At 37.5% G+C, this 22,216-nt stretch overlaps 1 protein-coding gene across 1 annotated transcript in view; it reads right to left on the reverse strand.

Annotated features, from left to right (window-relative positions):
* LOC131037197 (ATP synthase subunit gamma, mitochondrial) overlaps nucleotides 1-8,464 on the reverse strand; it is a 42,975-nt gene extending 34,511 nt beyond the window's left edge. Inside the window, exons 1-3 of the mRNA XM_057969265.2 lie at nucleotides 8,221-8,464; nucleotides 3,811-3,854; nucleotides 3,420-3,572 (exon numbers count right to left, since the gene is read on the reverse strand). Coding sequence (XP_057825248.1) covers nucleotides 3,420-3,572; nucleotides 3,811-3,854; nucleotides 8,221-8,348 — 325 coding nt within the window. The 5' untranslated portion in view covers nucleotides 8,349-8,464. The remainder of the gene's footprint in view (nucleotides 1-3,419; nucleotides 3,573-3,810; nucleotides 3,855-8,220) is intronic.
* Between the last annotated feature and the right edge of the window lie 13,752 nt (nucleotides 8,465-22,216).

Here is a 22,216-nt window from a genome sequence, read left to right on the forward strand (position 1 = left end):
GAGAGTGAGGCATATGACCCATTATCTGCTATCTCCAATGGAAAATTCAATCTTAGGCCTCTTGGGCACACAACCAGCCTGAAGCAATTATTTTCAGTCATTTCTGTTTTACCTATTACAATCTATTTGTTCACTTGAGACTTATGGTTCCTCTTGGAGTTTGTTTCAAGACCTTTTTCACTCTCTTGGGCATTTACAACAAACTAATATGTTTGCAAAGGCCAGTCAAGAATCTCAGATGTCACAAGAAATTGAAGAGAAGAGAAATTCAAAGTGTCTCTAAGCATTACAAACTGTTTCTAGACAAGCGGAAAAAGTTCCTGTTCCTACAGTACAAAAGCACCTCAATGATTATGGTACCATACCTTTGACAAAACCAGCTGTTTTGACTTCTAAAGTGAAAATCTGAAGCTTCCTTCATTTTCTCCTTTACAATACCCACACCCTACACAAATGTGTCTTTTGAACCATATTACACTTCATCATTAAATTTGATATCCTTTTGTATATCAATGTGTCCCTGTTTTGAATTACAACATTTGTATCCCATTCAATGTGATACCGTAGCAAGTTGAAGTTTTGAAATAAGGAAAACAAGAATGATGACTCCACCAAAATCTATTAAAAAATGGTAACAAGAGAAACGCAGCTCTTGCCCATACAACACCAAAGCCTGCTCAAATAGGGCAAATCCCTTTAGTAAACAAGGACTACCCTAGAAAATATGAGAAGACCATAAAAGTCTCACCATAGAAGCGAGCACAAAAAATATGAGCAAACAACATTATAGGATTAAAAATGATCATACCAGAGCAAAATTAATAACAACTAAATTTTAAAGTTGCAATTTTTTTGACTTTTCGTCAAGTTTGGCCTCTGGGTTCACCCAAGACGAACCGGTGCCTGTTTCAGCGCACCCTGGCTGCACCCGCAAGAGAACCACACAGGGACCCGAACTAGGTTCGAGCCAGACCAGTACCCAACTTGCCAGGGGGCGAACCCTGCAACTTAGGATTCAAGAACAGACTGTTGAGCAGGCTTTGGCAACCATTGTGGAGGGAATTGGACATTAAACTAAGTTTTATTAATTCAGTCTACCATCCTCAAATGAATGGGCAAATAGAGGTTGCAAACAAGAGTTTGGGAGTGTTGAGACATGGACCAGCTAGGACTCGAACCTAGGACCTTCCATACGCTGCTGGAGTGCTCTACCACTGAGCTAATGGCCCCTCTTGGACCAGTCCATCATTGGTCCGGGTGTGGCTTATTTCCAACACCAACACCCCCCCTTAAGCCACACCTCTCGTGTGCTTGGGGCTCCTAGCCTGGACCTGGCTCTGATACCATGTTGAGACATGGACCAGCTAGGACTCGAACCTAGGACCTTCCATACGCTGCTAGAGTGCTCTACCACTGAGCTACTGGCCCCTCTTGGACCAGTCCATCATTGGTCCGGGTGTGGCTTATTTCCAACACCAACAGGGAGACCTCTTAAAGTGCTTAGTAGGAGAAAAGCTCACTTGATAGGACTTGGTTCTTACCCAGGTGAAATATGCCAACAATAATTCAATAAATAGAAGCATCACCAAAACCCCTTTTCGAATTATGTATGGGTACATCCCAAGGTGTGTGGATACCTTAAGAGATACTGCAGCTTTAGAAAGATGAAATGCGGAAGGAGAATAGTTTGCCATTTATGTCCATGAATTACACCAGGAAGTCAAGAAAAACTTGAAGAAAAATACAATGAAGTATAAGAAACATGCTGTTCAAAGAAGAAGAGAGCAAGAATTTCAAGTTGGGGATCTAGTGTTAGCACATTTAAGGTGAAAGAGGATTCCCCCAAGGAACCTATAACAAGTTGAAATGGAAGAATATGGATGAAGATCGGACCATGCCAGATCTTAAATAAGTTTGCAGTGAATGGCTATGAGTTAGAACTCCCTAATGGCATTCATATTTCACCAATTTTCAACATTACTGATTTATATCATTATTACCAAGACCAAACTTGTGAAGAACAGGATGCAGCTTCCAAGGACAGAAGGAAAGTTGGGTACAACAGTTGCCTAAGATGAGAAAAGATGAAGTTGAAGATTTCATAGATATCAAAACAGCCAAGAAGACAAGAAGGAAAAGAATAGAAGGAGAATTTGACCAAGTGGAGGAATAAGCCAGTTGAAGAAGCAACTTGGATACACACATCCAAAGTGTCTAAGCAAGGAATAACAATTCCAAAACCTTTGTTAAATGTTAATGGGTTTCAGACACAGAAAATTTTCTCCTACCTGGAGAGACCAATGCAGGAGCATACGAACCTGCCTTACTAAACTTCTGATTGTTTTGTTTGCTCAAATTTGGTGTCGACTTTTCTCTTTGTTACTTTTGTTTTCTTTTGTTCTCTTTTGCTGTTGCCAGTAGGGTTGGATGGTACTCCTTTTAACCTCAATGCCCACCTGTCATCTTCTAATCTTCTATTTTTAGTCCTCTTTTGGATCTGATGTGCTAGTGCTGCCTGTGCTATTCATTCATCTCTAACTGCTATATGACAGAATGACTTGGGCCTCACTGTGGCTATTTTGGACAGTCTTAACTGTTGAATGCTCAAAGAATAATTAGTGAAACATGAGCTAACGACTGTTTTGCTGGCACAGTCATTTATTACCCAGAAGCCTGATTGGAGGAGTATAACTATTCCTGTGTCATACCTCTTATGAGGAATAATTAATCCTAGGTGAGTGATGGTGTGGCTGACAGATATAAATATGGAGATTGGACTGGGTGGCTTCAGAGACCATGACTTTCTAAAATAAAAGATATTTAACAAAGAGCAAGAGGTGGAAGATTGGATTGCTAGAGGTTGATTGAAGAAATGGTGAAGCTGATAGATGATCAGAAAGCAATATTAAAGAAAAAAATGATGTATTGAACTAGAAGGCCAGAATGACTGAGCTGTATTCTGTAGGAACCCTTGGACATCCAGAATATCATTCTTGAATTATAAATTTTTGTAGGCTAAATGTTTCATGCTGAGCACCTGGATGTGAGAGTTAGTATTGAATGCTGATGTCAAAAGTTGCTGTACTGTCATCCTGAGTTTCTGGATGACCGTTATGTACTTGTTGAAATTATAATTCAATTTTTGTAAGGAGCTGCCTGGTTCGTAGCCCTTAATTGGGTTCATGAATTTGGACTGCATTTATGACTCCATTACCAAATCTACCTCATTACATGTTTACACCTTTAGCTTTTGTTTTATCTCATTAAATCCAGCTTCCTACCATGATCCCTCACTATCTTTGTCTCGACAACTTTAGAAACACAATTTAGGAAATTTTTAGAAAGAATGTAATTGAAGGTATACCAAAGCAAATGTACAAAGTAGCTTGAGCATAGTAGAGTTGCCTATGAAGACATACCAGGAACATCACCAAGCAGTGCAGTGAATGGTTGCCATAACCCTCGAGAATTCTCCGCCTTTGTTTGTATTGCCCTAAGCTTTGATGAGGCAACCATCTTCATTGCCTTTGTAATCTTTTGAATACTCTTTATACTTTTCATCCTGTTTCTTACTGCATAATAAATTGCCACATACAAACTCCACCTTACTTTTAGTTTCGGCTTGAGTAGCATTTCAAGCAACTAAATTAAGATCTCTTTCACTTTCCAAATAATTGTTGAATTTAAAGTAAATGGAAATTTAGAATATAGATTATAGGAATAGAGACTAAATTTAGATAATGACATGCATCTCACAACCATATAATTTGTTTGAGGAATAGAGGAAAAACAAATGAGAAGGCATCTCACCAATTTGAGTAGAAATTGCTCGCACGCCAAAAGAAGGCACTTCCCTGAAAAACAAAGTTTAATGGTGAGAATTGTCAATCCAACCAAGGAATGGAGTAATTGTGATGAATTAATAAAACAAAAGAATAACCAGAATACACAATAACTTGGGTTCATATTTAAGTAAACAATTAAAACTATGCTGTAACAAGAAAAACAAGAAACATAATATGACATATAGCTCCAATGTGATATAACATATAGCTCCAGGCAAGGAATAAAATCCAGCTATGTCAGCCTACCCATGATTAAATGGTATTTCATATAAGAGAATTTTGAAGAAAGGAAAGTAAGCAACATTCTCGAGCCTTCTTTGCCTACTAGAGGATTACAACTTCAAAATGATTTCAACAATCTAAACCATCAATGAAGATAAAACATGTTAAAATCCAGCTATGTCAGCCTACCCATGATTAAATGGTATTTCATATAAGAGAATTTTGAAGAAAGGAAAGTAAGCAACATTCTCGAGCCTTCTTTGCCTACTAGAGGATTACAACTTCAAAATGATTTCAACAATCTAAACCATCAATGAAGATAAAACATGAACTTCATTTCTCTACAAGTATGCTGCTGAGGTAAAATAGATTAGAGTCAACCAGGAGACGATCACTTAAGTTGAAAGCAAATAAGCTTAGCTGGTTTACAAGCATTTCCAACGAGGAGAAAAAAATTAATATGCCATTAGGCTACAGTTATCTTAGTTCACAGGGTAACATTACCAACATGCTGAGTGCAATATCCAGGAAAATGGAATATTTTCTGCAAAGGCTAAAATGTTTTTGAAAAAGATGCATCTTAGATTATGTTAAAGTGGAATGATATTACATCACAAAGATCACCAAGATCACCAACTATTTTAATATCAAACGAGGATTTTCATCCTCAAACGATTTTTGCAAGAACTCACAGGTTCAATCTGGCAACATAACAATATGTGTAGTCTTCAACATGTGAGCAAAGGAGATCCCAAACCTCCTTTTATAGCTTTCGAGGGAAAAAATAATACAAAATAATTCATTTCCCACCAAAAAACTTTTTTTGAAATATTAAAATGACTTTCATGTGGAAGTCCCCTTCAGTTTTCTCTAGGCATCCACTTTTGAAGAGACAAAAAGTACTTTAATTAAATATGACACTTAAGTGAAAAATTTAACATGAAACATTAGAACTTGAGTATATATTTTATATACTCCCCCACCTGAGTTGTGGAAACTGGAAAGCACCATTGAGGCATCAGAAACCAAAACTGATCATGCCATGATGTAACTGAAGCTGGAGGAACGATGATAAGGTGCCAACTCAGAGACATACTAAAAAAAGAAGTGCTCTCCAAGAAGTTTGGAGAACGCCCCAAGGGTCCAAAAAATGCTTCTAAAAGTGTCACCGCAATCCAAATCACCAAGAAAGCTCAATGCCAACCACGGAAACCAGGAAAAGCTAAACCTGAGCTCTCCAAGAACTTTGGAGTTCTCCCCAGCACACCTATAGGAAAACTCAGAAATTGGCCAAAAGCTCATGAAACAATATTGCATAAAAATGAGGACATTACAGTGTATATAGACTAGTGTGACATTAACAAATGGATAACATGATGTCAAACTCTATACACCTCCAACATTACCACCGACCCAAAAAATTATGTTCTATTGTCAAAAAGTATGATGGAAAAAAAGACCACAAAAACAAAAACTGCATGCCAAAGCTTGCCGAGCTGAAGGTGAACCAGATGTATACTCATACTTGAGATGAAAATCAATGAAACAAGAAAAAGATTACCAGGATACAGGTGCAGGTGCAGGGAGTATGATATTTAAGGAACTCTAGATACCAAATGGCATAGAAACATCCATACAAAAATATACATGTAAAGTATAAATATAAACATGATACTCCCCCCCTGTTAATGGAGTGATGGATTCCAATAGTGATCACTGTCAAGTTAACTAGACCGTTCCTCCTGATGGTTTCCTCAAATTAAATTTCAATTGTGTGGCTCCCAGAAATCCAGATGCTGCAAATGTCAGGGTGGTGATCTGTGGTTCTAAGGGCTGCTTTGTAAAAAGGGAGTTCTTTGTTGGGTGTTAAAACAAATTTACACAGCAGAATGGGAGATGATTGTGCATGGTCTTTCCTTAGTTATGTTGTTGAACTGCCATAAACTTTTGGTCAAAGGCGATTCAATGGTTGTGAATCTTGTGATCAACTGTATTTTTCAAGTACAATGTTCAAATTGGCAGCTTTGCTGTTTGTTGTATGAAGCTGAATCTTTGTGTACCAATATTTTTGACATCAGCTTCCTCCATTAATTTCAGGATTCTAAAGTGGATTGCTGATTTTTTAGCAAATTGGTGTGTGGTTCAAGACCCCTTTAAGCCTTTGGTAAGTAACAATTGGGACACATGGCAGGGATTTTTAAAAATGGGTAATAGACATATTTCTTAATGAGTGAGACAATGGTTTGTGCGAAGGCATCTTGCCTTCATTCTTGTATGCAGAGTGTTAATGTTATTATATAGTTGGTGATATTTTTGGCTTCCTCATAACTTTGACAAATGTGGCTTTGATTAGGTTCATGTGGTGTGGGTTTTAAACTTTTATATAAAATCAAGGTGCCTTGGCTTTGTTGTCTATTCTCTTTCCTTGGTTTGGTGTGTGGCTTCCTGTAGCACTCCTTTGCAGCTGTGGTGGATGCATGGTGGTTTTTTCTGCTGTGCTACTTCCAAGCAGGTCATTTGATGGCTAGCCAGAGGAGAACTTCTAAAGGTCACGATCCCTACTGTTGTGGTAAGGTTTAAAATAACAGGGTGCTGAAGATCTTCCACTGCCCTGATGCTATCTCTCTTAATTTAATTAAAAGTATTCTTAGTAGAGAGGGTGTGGAGGATAGCAGACTGAGGTCGCAAGAATTGATCATGGAGGACTTTCTGGAGATGGTGAACTTAGCTATCTATTTTGTGGAAGTGTGTCAATGGGTTGTGCATGGTCTGGTTTAGCCTAGTCAAATGATAGGCTCGAATTAGTTGGTGTCGTATGCACAACTTAAACTAGAAGCAGAGGTTGATGGTGATGCTGATTTGGATACTCTAGATGAGTACAGTCTGCTCTCTAAGAAAATTTTGGCTGTGAACTGCAATGTGGAAAATTTGCAGGTGTTTTTCCATAAATAAACATCTCTTACTTGCCCATACCAAAGCGATGCAAGGTGTGCTGGAGGTGACCAGTTCTTTCACTTTCCCATGTATCAATGAGCATAAGCTGGTTAACTCACAGCAGCATTAAGAAATTATCCAATGCATCCAATTCTTGGCCCTGTGGAATAGTGGTAGCAACATCCTTGTTCGCCCTAAGTCAATGGTGGTTTGGGTTTGGAATGAGTTTATTGAAGACAATAAAATGAGAGCAACTGGTCACGTGAGTGGTGCAGGTGGTGTCAGCAGCTAGGGTGTTTTTCATAAGCAGTTGTGGCAACTGGTTGGCATTGATCTCTACTTTTTTTGGCATACTGGTTTATGTGTCTTTACCCTGCCTGGGTCTGTTTTTTTGTCTTTATATTATTTCCTATCTTTTGTAATTCAAATTTTTTGCTTCTTGGGCAGAAGCCCCTATAGAATCCCCTAGAATTCAATCCATAAAAAGAAAACATTAACGCCCACATTTTGTCAATAAAAGATTCAAGATCAGACAAATAAAAATAATAATCGAGAAATAATATTCATTGGTCATAAAACATGGTTTATAAGTTTAAAATGCATCGCACGATCATAGTAAAAAGGCTAGTCAAGCAAATAATCACATTGTTCAACATAAGAGATTGTTGATATTGGAGTTCACAGTGGATTAAAAAGGCTCTTTATTTTAAGTTTGGCTCATGTAGATCTGCAGATCTGTCCTGGAAAACGCATGCATTTCTGGGAACAGACTAACATTTTGAACATTTACAAAACAGATTCCTTGGGAATCAAGATCCAAATCAGCACCCAAAACATTTTGGTACATATATATGCCATAGAAATCAACGAAGTAAAAAAACGTTCTACTGCAAAGTTACAAAGACAGGACTGCTTCTGATCAGGTATCAGCAAAAAAAAAATAGAAATATGGCACTTTAAAATCTGTATCAGTAACTTTGCACGTAGATCTCGGCAAAGATTCTTTCATAGACGAACTTTTGCTATCAGTGCCCTGCAAGATGCTGCAACTTAAATTGCAGTCTCCAAGTAAGGCCAAAGACTATTAACCTTGAATATGCAGCTCCCTATGGCAAAACTGTGAAAGGGAAGATACCTTGGCTTATACCCTTCACATAATGGCGTAAATATCTTGTTCTACAGAAGATCGTCAAATAGTGCGAAAATTAATTAAGCTTACTCTGTTTGCTGCAGCCATGGAGATGGCAATGGAGATTGGCATGGTCGTGTAAGGGTTTGGACAGTCCACGAAGAAGTGAGGCTACCCAGGCGCCTTGCTTCCCTCCGTAGAGTAGCTGAAGAAGCCATCGTCGTGAATTTCAACTTTAATCCCTCCCTTGCTCTGCGTTTCGCCCCTTTCAAAATAACTAGCTCTGTAAGATCGATCACTCCCACTGTTATAACCACGGTCTCTCCTAACTTGCAAATAACGGGTTTATGAGAGGTTTATTTTTATGTGAAATTTAGTTCATAATTTTAAAGTTATTATGTGTTTTTTTTTAATTTGAATGTTGTGTTTTTTTTGGATTTGAATGTTAAGTTTTCTAAAATTTAATATTTCATTTAAATCTTTATTGGTCTATTCACTAGTTGTTGTGAGTTTGTCTTATATATGTTCATAAACCTCTCATAAAAATATACCTCTCATAAACCCGTTATTTGCAAGTTAGGAGAGACCGTGGTTATAACAGTGGGAGTGATCGATCTTACAGAGCTAGTTATTTTGAAAGGGGCAAAACGCAGAGCAAGGGAGGGATTAAATTTGAATTGCACGACGATGGCTTCTTCAGCTACTCTATGGAGGGAAGCAAGGCGCCTGGGTAGCCTCACTTCTTCGTGGACTGTCCAAACCCTTACACGACCATGCCAATCTCCATTGCCATCTCCATGGCTGCAGCAAACAGAGTAAGCTTAATTAATTTTCCCACTATTTGACGATCTTCTATAGAACAAGATATTTACGCCATTATGTGAAGGGTATAAACCAAGGCGGAATGTGTTACTCGAAAGAGGGCATAGCCTTTATCTGCCCTTGGGTCTTAATCATTTTATTAAGACAAAACCATGGGATTCGTATACATATTTATCTTTCTAGGGTATAACAATACGAAATGCAGATCCACGAAGAAGTGAGGCTACCCAGGCGCCTTGCTTCCCTCCGTAGAGTAGCTGAAGAAGCCATCGTCGTGCAGTTCAACTTTAATCCCTCCCTTGCTCTGCATTTCGCCCCTTTCAAAATAACTAGCTCTGTAAGATCGATCACTCCCACTGTTATAACCACGGTCTCTCCTAACTTGCAAATAACGGGTTTATGAGAGGTATATTTTTATGTGAAATTTAGTTCATAATTTTAAAGTTATTATGTGTTTTTTTTTAATTTGAATGTTGTGTTTTTTTTGGATTTGAATGTTAAGTTTTCTAAAATTTAATATTTCATTTAAATCTTTATTGGTTTATTGGTTTATTTAATATAAGACAAACTCACAACAACTAGTGAATAGACCAATAAAGATTTAAATGAAATATTAAATTTTAGAAAACTTAACATTCAAATCCAAAAAAAACACAACATTCAAATTAAAAAAAAACACATAATAACTTTAAAATTATGAACTAAATTTCACATAAAAATATACCTCTCATAAACCCGTTATTTGCAAGTTAGGAGAGACCGTGGTTATAACAGTGGGAGTGATCGATCTTACAGAGCTAGTTATTTTGAAAGGGGCGAAACGCAGAGCAAGGGAGGGATTAAAGTTGAACTGCACGACGATGGCTTCTTCAGCTACTCTGCGGAGGGAAGCAAGGCGCCTGGGTAGCCTCACTTCTTCGTGGACTGTCCATACCCTTACACGACCATGCCAATCTCCATTGCCATCTCCATGGCTGCAGCAAACAGAGTAAGCTTAATTAATTTTCCCACTATTTGACGATCTTCTGTAGAACAAGATATTTATGCCATTATGTGAAGGGTATAAGCCAAGGCAGAATGTGTTACTCGAAAGAGGGCATAGCCTTTATCTGCCCTTGGATCTTAATCATTTTATTAAGACAAAACCATGGTATTAGTATACACATTTATCTTTCTAGGGTATAACAATACGAAATGCAGATCCACGAAGAAGTGAGGCTACCCAGGCGCCTTGCTTCCCTCCGTAGAGTAGCTGAAGAAGCCATCGTCGTGCAGTTCAACTTTAATCCCTCCTTTGCTCTGCGTTTTGCCCCTTTCAAAATAACTAGCTCTATAAGATCGATCACTCCCACTGTTATAACCACGGTCTCTCCTAACTTGCAAATAACGGGTTTATGAGAGGTTTATTTTTATGTGAAATTTAGTTCATAATTTTAAAGTTATTATGTGTTTTTTTTTAATTTGAATGTTGTGTTTTTTTTGGATTTGAATGTTAAGTTTTCTAAAATTTAATATTTCATTTAAATCTTTATTGGTCTATTCACTAGTTGTTGTGAGTTTGTCTTATATATGTTCATATAGATGGTGAGGCCCTACTCCAACCCATCCTATATTTTCAATGATTTTCATGTTGGAACTATTATGGATACTTTATTTTTATGCATTATGGATATAGAACTTTATATAATCCCATAAATTTGATAACATTGATATATGGATGCTTCATTTCTATGTTTTATGGATATAGAATTTTATATGATCCTAGAATACAGTAACATTGAGATGATGTATGTCATTATCTGATTTGCAGGACTTTATTTTGATGCTAGAAGTATGTTTGCATATCTTGCAATTGGATCAAATTATGAGGATTATGATGAATTGCTTATGTGAATTGCTTTGATATGTGGCAATTGTATTGTATAATGTCAATTCTATGCAGAATGATTGTATTGTATTCTTATTATGTGTTTTATATTATATGAGGCTATTGGAAAGTACTAGTGTTTAAATTGAGATGCGCAGGAAATTATCCATGTGACCATGGAAATATTATGGAGAATCAAGCCTAGGCCTATGTGCGTTCGTAAAACCAGGGGTTGTCTATTTGGAGAGACAACACCCTGTATGTATTGTATTTTATTCGTAAACGTAAAATGTTGCATGAGTGTAGATTGTATTTATTAAATTGTTTAAATCATTCAAGGGACAATTGCCATGTGTGTAATTGTGATGTGAAATTATTTTGTAGTGTCACTTGACACATATGTTGTATGTTGTGTTGGCAATTGTCATGTCACCTTTTTGGAGAGTTTTATTTTTGTTAATTGTTATATCTCCTAATTATCCTTGAAGGAACCAAGAAATCTAGGTTAGTGAACCACAAGGAGGGTCAACTCAGAGTTGACCTGTAGTTTAATTTTAGGTGGACTTTCTAAGGGTTAAATCAACTCCTAGAGTCAATTTTAGAGCATTTTTATTAGGCCTCATGGGGTACCTATGGGTGAAGGCCAAAATTGGCCATGTGTCTTTCCTTTAGGGCTTGTTTAACCACCCAAAAAAGTGGTTTTCCCAAGATGGACGAATTTCATTTATAGGAGTGTCATCCTTGGTAAGATAACCTTCTTGATAGGTGTAATTCCTCTTCCCCATTTCATTCCCCTTCTCTAGGTGCCTTGGTTAGGGAGTGTGTAAGACCTAGGGAAGACCAACCAATGGGAGTCCCTCACTCTATCCAAGAGGTTGGAAGGAGTGAGAGAAGCCTTCTTAGGCTAGGGATTGAAGCTTAGTGAGCTAATCACCCACTCTCCATCTTTGGAGTTTTTGGACAATTTTTGGAGGAAAACCAGTTTGGGATAGGAAAATTGGCTAAGTGTTGCAGAAAAAGATTGTGGATTGGGCTACTCTTCTTCAAGCTTTCCCCTAGAGTACCCTTGGCAGAGTCAAGGTTGATGTTTTCTTTTCTTACTTGATTACTTGAAAAATCTGTTGTAGAATGCTTGAATGGAAAATATTGTATTTTTATTTGTGTTGTACTTGTGAAAGCTTTATGTGATTTCTTGCTTATTTTATGTTTATGCGTTGTTGTGTTTTGGGAGTGTCCAAGGCCATCTTTCCCTTGGGAGGGGAGAATGGTCTTGGGGGTGGAAGGAGTTTGACAGCCTTAGAGTGAGAAACTCTCATTATGAGAGTGATCTCAAGAGTTTGTCCATGTGACCCTTGCTGCATTTTTGTGTTATTTTCACTTGGGGTTCATAAGGGGAGCAAATATGACATGTTTGTCTTTTGGGGGTCATAAGGATGTAGGGGTTAAGAATGAGTTTTGGTTGTGTTTTCTTGGATGCCATGAGTTGGCTGTGAGTTACTATCTAGTAGAATCTCCTCTAGGGTACTTGGTCCACTTCCACCCTAGTAAAACATCACATTTGGTGATGAAGTTTCAGCTTGGGAAGGGAATGTGATTGTTGTGTTATGTTTCCCCCTTGTCTGTCTGTGTTTGCTTGAGTGTAACATGTCTAGGACTTGGTTCTCCAAGCTCGGGGGTGGCTTCTAGTAAGCCTAGGCTGGGAGGTGAGCACCCCATGGTCACAGCCCTAAATTTTAAACGTAGGTTGCTTGGAAAGGAAAGCTACGAGTTGCAGAATTATTTAGTTGCAGGCAAACATAATAGGAAAAGCAATATTGTATTTTGTAGCAGAAATGTAAATAAGGAGCTTTATGTTATTTTTTAATTCTACATAAAGGAATGTATTATTTTAGTTAAGTCCTCATCCTTTAGGGATGAGAGACTAATTGGGTATTTTACCCATTTGTAAAAGTGACTTATTGTACCTGGATTTTCTTCTAAACAATGCATTTTTCTTTTAAGTTGAAATTGCAACTCATGGATAAATGTATGATAGAGGAATAAAAGTTTCTGCATTCTTTTTGTAAGTTTCTCAGTGTTTTCTGGAATGTAATATGCTACTGGCATTTGTTAAATTATGTCATTTATTTATAAAAAAAAGAGAGATGCAGAAAAATAAGACTAGTCACTTAGTTCCAGTTATTTATTCATTCCTAAAACAGAATATGGTTAGATAAATTTAAAAGTTTATCTCTAAAGTTATTACAAATGATTTCTAGGCTTATGGAGTTGTTGTTTTGATTGATTAAAAAATAGGTTTTAAGGACTCGAAACCATTACATCATGGAGAGAAAAAGAGCAGCAAAAGGAATAAAAATCCACATACATAACGACTGGCCAAAAGACCAGCGAACAGAAAGAATAGCAAGACAACAAAACACAACAAAGAAACCGAGGAGACCCTACATTGCAATTTTCTTTAGTAGGTCCTCTGCCTTTATCACCAACTCATCATAGGTAGCCCTGACAGCTTTCAGCTCTTCCAGATCCTTGTTCATTTTATTTTCCTTCCTCTTGCCTCTGGTACGGATTCTAGGACCTTGAGCTTCCCCTGTACTTTCAGCGTCCAGGTCAATTTCCTGGATTTCCTTGTCATCATCAAGCTTACTGATGAGGGTATGAGTATTATTGGCCGAGATTTTCAGAATACTAAGGCTTTGCTCCGCAATATTCTTAAGGCACTCCTCAATTTTTTCCACTTTGGTGGTTGTATCCGAGAGTGTTTTTTCACTAGTTTTCGAAAGGCTTTTTCTGTCCAGCATCTCCTTTTCAATCTTCCCAAACCTGGGGTTAAAAGCATCTTTGATGTCTTCTGCTTTAGCAATAGTGTTTTTCAGATCCTCGATATAGTCAGCCATTGTATTCCCCTCTCCTATATTTATGGTCTCCAGAATCAAGACTCTGTTGCATAGTTTTTTATACTCATCCATAGCTTTCTTGTAACCATCAATGAGCCATTCCATAGTTTTCATAAAACCAGTCAAGCCCTCGGGAGGAGGGTCATAGGGGGGAGTCACTTTTCCAGGGGTTACCTGTTCATCTTTAGGGATATGGAGGGTGGAGATAGTGTCGGCAGCCCTGAGAGTCTCTTCCAATGTCTCCTTTTCCAGGCTGTGCTTGGCTTCCAGGGTCCTAGTTTGCTTGTCAGCTTCCGGTTCCTTGCCAGTCTCCTCTTTTTTCTTATGCTTTTTCCAGGTCTGGGCTTGGTTTTTACTTTTATTCTTCAGCAACCCTTTAGGGTTCTTCTTCTCCTCAGAATAATCTGAATCCTCTTCTTCCGAAGAGATGTTGATCAAGGGTTTGCTTTGAAGTTTTTTGCCCTTAGAAGATGAGGGTCTTGATTTCCTCTTCTTACTACTCTCATACTCTAAATCATCAGAGCTATCCTCATTATCAGACGAGGAATCATTGTCGGATTCCTCCTCCTCCGAAAAAGCAGAATTAGACATATCTTCCTCAGAGTCCACAGAGGGCTGCATCCGGTTAATTTGACTGGCCTTTAAATGGTCATAAATGAGGACCATAAGGCCTTGGTGCATTGCGGTATCGCCTAGAGGATTCTCTTTGTAGGCTTTTAGGGAAGCATTCATTGAGCAAAGCAAGAAATAAGGAAAATTCACCTTATCATTATTCCTAAAGTGGTTTAACGGAACAAAATGATACCCATAGACTTTCGTAAACCTACCATCTAGGGTAATATACCGCATTAAAACAAAGAGAATTTCCCGCCAGGGCTTGGCAAAAGCCCTAGGCGGGTAATAGGTTTTGCTCAACTTTACCAATCATTTTTTCTCTTTCTCGGTAACCGGGTACCTTTTAATGGCTTCCCTATTGACCTTCCTGTCTCTGTAGAAGTTGCAGCCTTCCCTGTTGAGACCCGTAGCTTTAGCAATTAAATCTTCATCAATTTCCACCATTTGGTCACCCATTTTTAGCATGCCCTTCTTCCAGTTTTTGCAGAAGAGGCTAGTTACCATTCCATCACGGGCGTGGAGTCTCTCTATGAAGTTTGAGAGACCACCCTTCTGCAAAATACCCCACACCTCTTCCTTCTATTTCCACTCATTGCAACTACTTGGCTCATATCGTCTCCTATTTCCGCCCATGATGTAGCTTCTCACAGCCAAATTTTGAAACTTGCAGAGTTGGTAAAACAAAGAAAAATTCGGAGCTAAAACAAATACCCAGAAAGCATGTGAGTTGTTGGCCTTAATGATCTGATTGATTAAAAGACAGGTATTGATGGCTTATGGAGTTGTTGTTTTAACTTTTAAATTCTATCATTTTTCTTCCTCCTTAGTATTGTAGAAAATGAACCTAGATGTAATAATTTTTAGTTGAAATGAACTATATGAAATATTTAGCATGCTATGTATTTTAGATGTTGTCATAAACTCCTAATGCTGCATATTAAAATAAATCATACCTAAGAAATGAAACATAAAATCATTGAAATGCTGCCATTATTTTATACATTCCTGCAAGCTTCAAAACAAAAAAATAGATATACATATTGCTGTTAAAAAAAAAGAAGAAGAGAGAATTGCATGCTTATGTATTAATTTATTCAAAAAAAAGGGGAGATTACTAACCTTAAAAACTTGATATTTATATATATATATATATATATATATATATATATATATATATATATATATATATATATATATATATATATATATATATATATATATATATATATATATATATATATATATATATCTTTGTGTGTGTGTGTGTAAATATATAAATATATACATATATTTTAAAATAAAATTTAAAAAATAATAAACAAAATGAGGGGCGAAGGGCCGAACCATTGTGTGTAGACACAGTGGACGGCCTGCGGCCGCCACTGTGTGTGCACATAGTGGTCGTCCCGTGGCCGCCACTGTGTGAACACATAGTGGGTGGAACCAATACCACCACCCCTGTGTGTATGCAAAGTGGCATCCGGGGCAGCCCTACGCCACCGCCTCCGCCTCCTCAAAACCCCCTGCCTCTCCATGGCCGTCGTCGTGCCCTAGCTCGGCCCTGTACCTACACACACACAAACACACACACCACTAAACAAAAAATATATAATATATTAAACCCTAACCCATTTCGGGTTAGGGTATAAGTTAATAGAAAAAAATAAAATAAAATAAATTTTAAATAAGAAGAAAATGCAACCCTAACCCAATTACGGGTTAGGGTTAGCATTTTAAGAATAAGAGATTAAGTATAAGAAAAAAAATAAAATTTACTCAACCCTAGTTAGGGTTTAAGATTTAAAATTTAAGTTAAAATAAGAAAAGGGGAGGGGAAATGCTTTTCAAATTTGAAAAGAATTTCCCCCATATAATTTTGGTCATAAGTGTTGTTTAATTAAAACTCCCTAATTCGATTTGGAAGAGAATTAAATTTTAATATAGTCTATTTTTTATAATTTAAAATGGAGGATTAATGTTATTTACATTAATCGCATAGTTGATTTAATTTATTCAACTAGGGAAATTATATAGTTATTTAATATACTCGATTATATATAGACATTAAGGTTAAAATTGGGGAAAAATGTATAATTGAAGATTATTAATTTATTTTTATGAATTCTTAGTCCTTGAGGCCAATGTTGGCCAGATTAATTATATCATCAAATTTAAAGGTTTAGGGAAAATTAAAATTGACTTTAGCTTATATCGGATTTAGTTGACCAATGACAATGTAGAATTTCAAACCCTTATCGGTTAGATTTAAATAATGAATTTGCATGTGTTTCAATTAATTAATTTTTAAATAGCATTATCATTATTTGGTCGGGAATGATTTAAATGCATATGAGATAACTAATTATCTCTCGTTTTTAATTAGCGACAACTTAATTAAGATAATTGAACTAACTAACTAAATTGCGACATTAATTAATCTCCACTAAATAAAGTCGCTCATTTGAGTTGGTTAATTAATCCAACCTTAGAAAATAATTTTATTTACATCTTAGTTATGACAAAACTCTATTGAATTCATTTTAATGTAGGATATGTTATGAGTTTATGTTGTTCAAAAAAAAAATTTGTTGTTCCGTTTTTTGCCCAAAAGTTTGGGCATGACATAGATTTGTGTACTATATTGTAGTTGTATATAAGAATCTTTCTTATTCATCTTGTAGATCACTTAGAAATGATTAGAAGAAGATTCACATGAAAGCATCATAGAGCATCTCAATTATTTGTCAACTTACATCGTTGGCTTAGGCATACTATATGCTCACTTGTCTTTAATCTCAGTTCATCATTAGGGGCTTGACTAAGAAGAACATGACTCTCACTTAGCAAAATCTCAAATGGTGTATGTAGACACAACCCCACTTCAAACATAGGTGAAAATGGATTATACAAATCTACTATTGATATTCATTCTCTATTATTTAACTTTTGCATGTCTAGATACAATCTTATTTGTATGGAGATCAATTCTATGGGTGCAAATCTGAATTAGCATTCATCTAGTTAAAGCCTTGGTTTTCAACATGCTAGCAAATCAATTTTGGGCATCTTCAACAACATTGATTCATCATCAAGATCTAATTCATGTGTATCACATTTAAATTACTTAAATTCTATAAATTTAATTCTCCATTTATTATTTTAGTCTCAAATATTTGTCCTATAATTTTGTTGTTGCTTAATTATTTTCTATAAGAAGTGAATATATATATATATATATATATATATATATATATATATATATATATATATATATATATATATATATATATATATATATATATATATATATATATATATATATATATTTATTATGTTTTTTACTTGTTAGATCTTGTTTAGGTTTGGATCCCCTTCTATTGTATTGATATACATTCTTTAGGGTTTAGTGCTTAATCATGTAGTCATATTTTCATTGCATCCTACCCACACTCATTTTTGCCTTTAGGGTCCATTTTCTAGTTACTTGTAGATTTGATTACTTGTCCATCTTTCTAAATTTATATTAGATCATGCATCCCTTAATTTAGCATTTAAGTTTATGTAATTTGTTTCTTACCTCTCATTAACATCCTCACATTCCTTTGAAAAAAGTCTCATTCAAATCCTTAAATGACCCAATCTTGTGAGAATGGTGTTTTCAATTATATGTATATGGATAGTATTCATGTTTTTGATTAAGGAAAAAGCAGGTTTTGAAGGGGCCCCAAAACCCTTTACAAGCAAAACTTAAACAGCAAAGCTACAAGAAACAGAAAAGAACAGAACCACAAAAAACTAGTGGAAAACCGAAGAAAACCCAAAAAAGCCCCATAAAGCCAGCGAGCCTTCCAGCATTCAGATTTTTTCCAGGGCTTTAGCCAGGGTGTTGCTGATTTCATACAACTCTTTGATGTTGTCTTTGAAGTTAGGGGGATCCTTTGTTGAAGCAGCCACAACTTTCTTGATACTGGCCCTGGTTCTCTTCGCAGTACCGCCCACCGGAGTAGCATCACCGCTTCTAGTCTGGATGATCTCTTCCTCCAGGTCAAGATCCATGACCGGTTTAGGAGTGCAGGTATGATCAAAGACCTTGGCGATGTCCTCCAGGTTTTTAGTGATAGCAGAGAGGATACTTGGGATAACTCCCATCAGATTTTTCATCGCTTCTTTTCCCTCTTCGAGCAATTTTACCTTATTCTCCATTTCCTACTTCCAATTAATCTGCTCTTTGTTTTCATCCTCCCTCTTTTCATCTGTATTTATCCCTTTCTTATCCAAGTTTTTCAAGGTCTTGTGGGTCCATCTATCGAAATCCATTCTAGCCTCAAAGAGCTTCTTGAGGTTATCCAGGATAAGCCCTTTACCAGCACTTTCCTTGTCCTCGCTATCCCTATCCTCAATCAGGTCCTTCTCAGAGTCTTTGTTCATTTCCTTCTCAAAATTCACTTTGGTTTCCTCGTTATCCTTGGGATCCACTTCTTCCATTAGATGGTTGTTGTCCTTACCAGGGCATTCGCTGAGGGTAGGGCTTTCTTGACCAGGCTCATTATCGCCACTTTCTTCCTCGTTACCCAGCTCCTTATCTTTCCAGCTGTCTTCACCATTGGAGTCATCTGTCTCCATTTCGTTGCTTTCCTTAACAATGTCCTCTGTTTCCAACCCAGGAACATTTTTCCTTTTTTGCTGGAGGATGCCTTCTCCTTGCTAGTTTCTCCCTCTTCCATCTTTCTCTTGCCCGGAGAGGCGGAAATCCTCTTATTTTCCAGCAGGGTGAGGGTTTTGCAATGCTCATAGATGAGCAGCAGAAGCCCGCAGTGGAGAATTGGGCTGGAAGGGTTAATCCTGTGTTTGTTGAGGGACCTAGAGAGGGACTGAAAAAGGTAGTAGGGCAGGGATACCTTTTTGTCATGTCTGAAATGGTTTAAGAGCACGAAGTGGTAGGTGTGGGCCCTGGAGAAATGACCTTCAACCGTGATGTACTCCAAAATTGCGTTCAGAACCCAGCCCCACAGCTTCTTGATGTTTGCAGCTTCGTATTATCCCCCTGTAGCCTTGCCAATTTTGGCCCTCTCTTTCTCTTTTCGCGGGAATAGGTTAACCACTTTGTTGGAGACTTTAAGGTCTCGAAAGAAATTAAGCCCAGTGTGGGGCATTCCGGTCACAGTGGAAATGAGACCAACGTCCAGCTTAAACTTAACTCCATAAATTTTAAAAGAGCCATTAGACCAATTTTCGGAAATCTTGGAAACGACTAGGTTAACCCTACCTTTGTCATAGTCCTCAAGCTTCTCCATGAAGCTAGTAAGAGAGCCCTTCTCCAATTTTGCCCAGACTTTTGGCATCGCTTTCCAGGTCGATGTGTTGTCTGGTTCTTCCCACCTTAGGTCTCCTCCCATCTTCGGATACAGGCTATTTGCTTTGTTTCTCTGCAAATTATAACCTTCTTTCCCGATGTTGCTCAAGTTTTCGAACTGAGTAACCCACAAAGCGTGCGACAATTTATTAGAGATAATAAAAGATCTACCGCAATGCCAAGTAATGATGACCTTTCCAGCAAGGCATAAATGATGCTTTTTACTTGTCATGATTAAATTGTCCTTCTCTCCCCGTATAATGGTCCTTTCTAAGGGACTCTTTGATATTTAAATTGACAACCCCCTCGTGCCAAATCATTTGAGAGTCAGAGTTAACTCCAGTATTCGCTAAACAATCTGCAACACTGTTTTGCTCTTTGAAGGCATGTTGAATAATAATTTCTTTGAAACTGGCAATGATCTCCCTAGCTTTCATGATGATATTTTCAATAGACTAGGAGTGCTCTGATTCCCCCTTTAAGCACTTAATAATAATAAGTGAATCTCCCTCAAGCCATATTTTATCATAATTAAGATTTTTTGCTATAATTAAGGTATTCAAGGCAGCAGAGGCCTCAGCAAAATGACTAGTATGATTCCCCAGAGGACCAGCCACTGCCTTAAGACAACTTCTAGAAAAATTCCTGACAATGCCCCCATATCCAGCTTTACCCGAATTCCCTTTAGAAGCCCCATCAAAGTTAGCCTTAATCCATCCCTATGGGGGGAAACACCAGACTAGACCTTCTCTTCCAGTCTCCTTGCTAGTAGTAGTGGTAGAAAGGTTCCACCTGTCTTTAAAATCATCTTTAGCAGCAGGTCCCTGATCAGTGCAGTAGAGGCATTCAAAAATACTTCTAAAGATTTTATCTGCAACCACTTCAAGAATAGCCCTTTTATCCCTAAAAATCATGTTGTTGCACTCTTTCCAAATATTCCAAATAACAATCGGTAGAGTAAGTTTCCAAGTCTCCACAATTTTAAGATTAGAATTAGGGCAATGCCATTGAAGCCAGGTGTCACCAAGAGAGTTTGGGAAGACCCAGCTCAGGTTCCACCTGGTAAGGATGATTTTCCAGATATCCTGGCTAAAAGTGCATTGATTGAGAATATGGCAAGCTGTCTCTTCTTCCCTGCAGCAAAGAGAACACCTATTAGGAAAAATAATGCCTCTTTTATGAAGATTGTTCAGGGTTAATACCTTATTTTGGATGAAAATCCAGAAGAAGATATTGACCTTAGGAACTAACTTCTTGTTCTAGACTTTAGCCCAGATGGGAATTTCTTCCATCAGGACATTGTGTATAGCCACAACAAAGGAAACAGAGTATTTCCCATCCAGAGTTTCCCTCCATATCAATTTGTCATCTTTGTTGTCTCTAGGGATTTTAGCAGAGAGAGCAATTTGAAGGAACTTGAGTCCCGGACACTGCTGGCTAAAATCAATTCAGTTCCCATTTCTCCAGTAATCTCTTACCATTTCACCATACCTGCTTTTGAGTCAGTCTTTCCAATCTTTAAGGATTGGGATTTCCTCTAGAGGTTTATCCAGGATCCATCTATCTTCCCAAAATCTTATTCTCCTCCCATCCCCATGGTTCCAAGTTCTGCCAGCAGCAGCCCAGCTTTTAGCTGATTGCACAGCATTCCATATGGTGGATCCTTCCACATTAAAAGAGTTGTCAAAGAATTATTCCTCAGAAGGTTGCATATAGAGATATTTGTTTTTCCAGATAGAGTTCCATTCTTGTTCCTCCCCTTTGAATCTCCATATTTGTTTGGCTAATAAAGCTTTATTCATAGAACCAATGTTCCTTAAGCCCAGCCCACCTGAGGCCTTAGGGGAACATATTTTATTCCAAGCAATAAGGGGAATTCTGTTTTTAACTTCCACTCCTGACCAAAGGAACTTTTTTTGGATTCTTTCAATGGCTTCTGCAAACTTTAAGGGGATTTTGAACAAGCTAAGAGCATACATAGGAAGATTTTGGAGAGTGGCTTTGAGCAGAGTGATTTTACCTGCTTGACTTAGGACAATCCCTTTCCAGCCAGCAAGTTTCAAGTTAATTCTATCAATTAACTTGTTCTAGAAGGAATCCTCAGGCTTGAGACACAGAGGAAGCCCCAAATAGGAGGAGGGAAACTCAAAGATGTTGTAGCCAAGAATCCTGTCAATCCTTAGTTGCCTTTGGACTGGGGTATTGATGAAAAACAGAGAGCTTTTATCCCAATTGATTTTTTGGCCAGAGGCAGATTCATAAGTATTCAGAATAATCTTCATATTTTTAGCTTCCAAGATGGTGGCTTCCCCCATGGTAATAGAGTCATCAACAAATTGTTCATGAGAGTAGACAACATTGGATGAAGAAGGTTTCAGACCCTTAAGATTGCCATCTTCCACATTTTTAAGGATGAATCTACCCAGGCATTCAACAAGAATGGTGAACAAGATAGGGGATATGGGGTCCCCCTGTCTGAGACCTCTAGAGCTTTTGAAGAAACTGGATGGGGAGCCATTGACAATAACAACA

This window comes from Cryptomeria japonica, chromosome 3 (assembly GCF_030272615.1).
Source record: "Cryptomeria japonica chromosome 3, Sugi_1.0, whole genome shotgun sequence".
NCBI lineage: Eukaryota > Viridiplantae > Streptophyta > Pinopsida > Cupressales > Cupressaceae > Cryptomeria > Cryptomeria japonica.